The sequence below is a fragment of the Cyprinodon variegatus genome, unplaced genomic scaffold (assembly GCF_000732505.1).
Source record: "Cyprinodon variegatus isolate N-32 unplaced genomic scaffold, C_variegatus-1.0 Scaffold1498, whole genome shotgun sequence".
In the NCBI taxonomy this organism is placed as follows: Eukaryota; Metazoa; Chordata; class Actinopteri; order Cyprinodontiformes; family Cyprinodontidae; genus Cyprinodon; species Cyprinodon variegatus.
In genome coordinates, this window is record NW_015151951.1 from 47826 (window position 1) to 50510 (window position 2685).

Here is a 2685-nt window from a genome sequence, read left to right on the forward strand (position 1 = left end):
GTTGGTCCTTGGCCGGTCCTCAGCGGGTCCTTGGCCGGTCCTTGGTTGGTCCTTGGCCGGTCCTCAGCCGGTCCTTGGCCGGTCCTTGGCGGGTCCTTGGCCGGTCCTTGGTTGGTCCTTGGCGGGTCCTTGGCCAGTCCTTGGCTGGTCTTCTACAGTTTCTTTTTAAACATCAATCTTTGTACTAAAATATTCTTTCTGTCATGATTTGTGGACATTAAGATCTAAGGAGAAGCGCCATCTGCTGGTCAGACCCTGTAATCCAGTGAAAGGGTGGAGTCAGAGTAAAAACAATATGTTGGGCTCATGGAGATTTTGCTGGGAGTTGCAGGGAAGCAGGCTGCCATTTGACTGGGAAGGACTATCTTTAATGGCTGCTGCTCTAAATGTCCACTAATTATTTACTATTTATCATTTTCAGTCATGTGTGGCCTATTACTGAGCTTTCTTACCTAAACGTTTTTTTATTTCCTTTTCTTTATCACTGTCATACATAACCTGTGATGCTGTCAAGGAATGTTGGTATTCTCTCTAATAAAAATAGTAAAAATAAATAAAAGAAAAGGTTAAGGTTATAACATCTACAACATGACGAGTGATGAATTCACTAATAAACAGACCTTTGATAATGACTTTCAAATTCATCTACGAGGAAAAACTCAATATTTTATTATCAACTAATAGACTTGATTTAAATAAAAAGGATCTTCAGGCCAACAGCTGCTACAGTTTACTAACAACCGACCAACTGATCACCTGTTTAACCTTCCATGCTGCATTAAGCTGTTAGTGTTGGTATATATTCCAGGCATAGAGCGCCCTGATGGCATGAAGCCTAAATATTTCTCCCAATATGTCATAATATCACATTTAGGACATTGCCTTAATCTATTTCTACAGATCATCTTTTAAACTTTATTATTTAGATTGTTTGTTTAAATAATGATTTAATTACAGACCAAACATGGAGCCAAGGTTTGAAACTTTTTCTCTCTGCAGCTGAAGCTCTGGGTCTTCCAGAACCAGCCAAGGTGCCGTACTCCAGGTTTCAGATGTATCCAGAGCATCTGTACGTCACCGGCCTGCCGGAAGGAATCTCCATCCGAAGGCCCAACTGCTTCGGAGCGGCTAAGCTGCGCAAGATCCTGGCTGCCAGCGCTCACATCCAGTTCGTTATCAAAAGGTAGAAAACAGAAACGGTTTATACGGTTAGTCTACTTTAAATTATTATTTTTTAACTTGCCTCGTTTGGTTTTCCAGGCCGGAGCTTTTAGCTGAACAAGTTAAACAAGAGATGCCTTTGATGTCCGTATGTGAAGCAGGTACGTCTCTGTCTAACATGATCTACGGTGCGATAGACTGGGCCGGTAGTTTTCAGATTTACTTTATCCTCTAAAACCCACCGGGTCGCCGGCGACCCGTTTTAAAGCCTTTAAATGTAATAACTCAGAATGTAAAATGTTGACCAATATAAACATGTTAGACATCATTAGAAAGCTTAGATTCTCCACAATTCAACCACCATGTTCATTTCATCAAAGCACAATTAACTCAGATATAGCAGCGTGTCAGAATCTAAGCATGACAAAGCAGCTCCTACAAGCTAGCATGTCTTTATAACTGCTGTTCAAAAAAGACCTGTTATCTTTGAGAATAAATAAACAGCTTTGAGTCATTTTGGAACTGATGCAGCTTGGGCTGTGTGTTACTCTCCCAATGTTCTTTTATATATCCGGAAACTAGAAGCTGTTATCTTCCAAATAACGTATCAATGTAATTTGGGCTTACAGTTCCTAAGTTATTTACTTTTCCATTTGGGTATGCAGAATAGGCGAGAATTTCCCAAAATGAGGTGGATGTTAAAAGGATAAGCAAATATCAGAACTGTCCTCTATATGATCAGAATGATCCAGTTAAATTTAATCCAGGATTTACTTTAAAACCTCCTAAAACAATAAAAGGAAGTCCTGTAGCTGTCTGTGCTTTGATCTCTAATGAGCTTCTGCTATAAATGCTTTTTTTGTGTTAGTTTATTGTTGAAAGAGAAGAAAAAACAAAAGTTTGTTGTTTTCCACAGAGCCGGACGCCAATGATGCAACACCAGCAGAGGACGCAGCAGCTCTGTCCAAGAGACCCGGATTCTCAGGTACCCTCATGTTTGATCTGCAGTCACCGATCAGAGGCTCAGATCTGGAGTCACTTTAAACATTAATCAGCTCCGGTTCCCCCATGAAAGAGATGCAAAGCTTTCAAGCTCTCCTCCGTTTCATGTCCCCAGAGTGCATGGAGTCCAAGCTGTCCAGGATCGACCTGGCCAACACGCTGCGGGAGCAGGTCCAGGATCTCTTCAACAGGAAGTACGGGGAGGCGTTGGGCATCAAGTACCCCGTCCAAGTGCCTTACAAGAGGATCAAGAACAACCCGGACTCCGTCATCATCGAAGGCCTCCCCCCCGGCATCCCCTTCAGGAAGCCCTGCACATTCGGCTCCCAGAACCTGGAGAGGATCCTGGCCGTCGCTGATAAAATCAGCTTCACCATCACCAGGTTAGACCAGGGGGGGTTTACCATTAGGCAATAATACAGTTGCTTAGGGCCCCAAGCTCCTGGGGGCCACATAAAACTCTGCTTACATGCATGGTTAATACAACTGTTCTTTATTTGTGCACATTATGTTTTAGATAAA

The 2685-nt window shown here is 42.6% G+C and overlaps 1 protein-coding gene across 1 annotated transcript in view; it reads left to right on the forward strand.

Moving 5' to 3' along the window:
- Positions 1–998: 998 nt before the first annotated feature.
- The window catches only part of LOC107103648 (general transcription factor II-I repeat domain-containing protein 1-like), an 8311-nt gene continuing 6624 nt past the window's right edge, over positions 999–2685 (forward strand). Inside the window, exons 1-4 of the mRNA XM_015403432.1 lie at positions 999–1183; positions 1261–1322; positions 2078–2146; positions 2279–2573. Coding sequence (XP_015258918.1) covers positions 1053–1183; positions 1261–1322; positions 2078–2146; positions 2279–2573 — 557 coding nt within the window. The 5' untranslated portion in view covers positions 999–1052. The remainder of the gene's footprint in view (positions 1184–1260; positions 1323–2077; positions 2147–2278; positions 2574–2685) is intronic.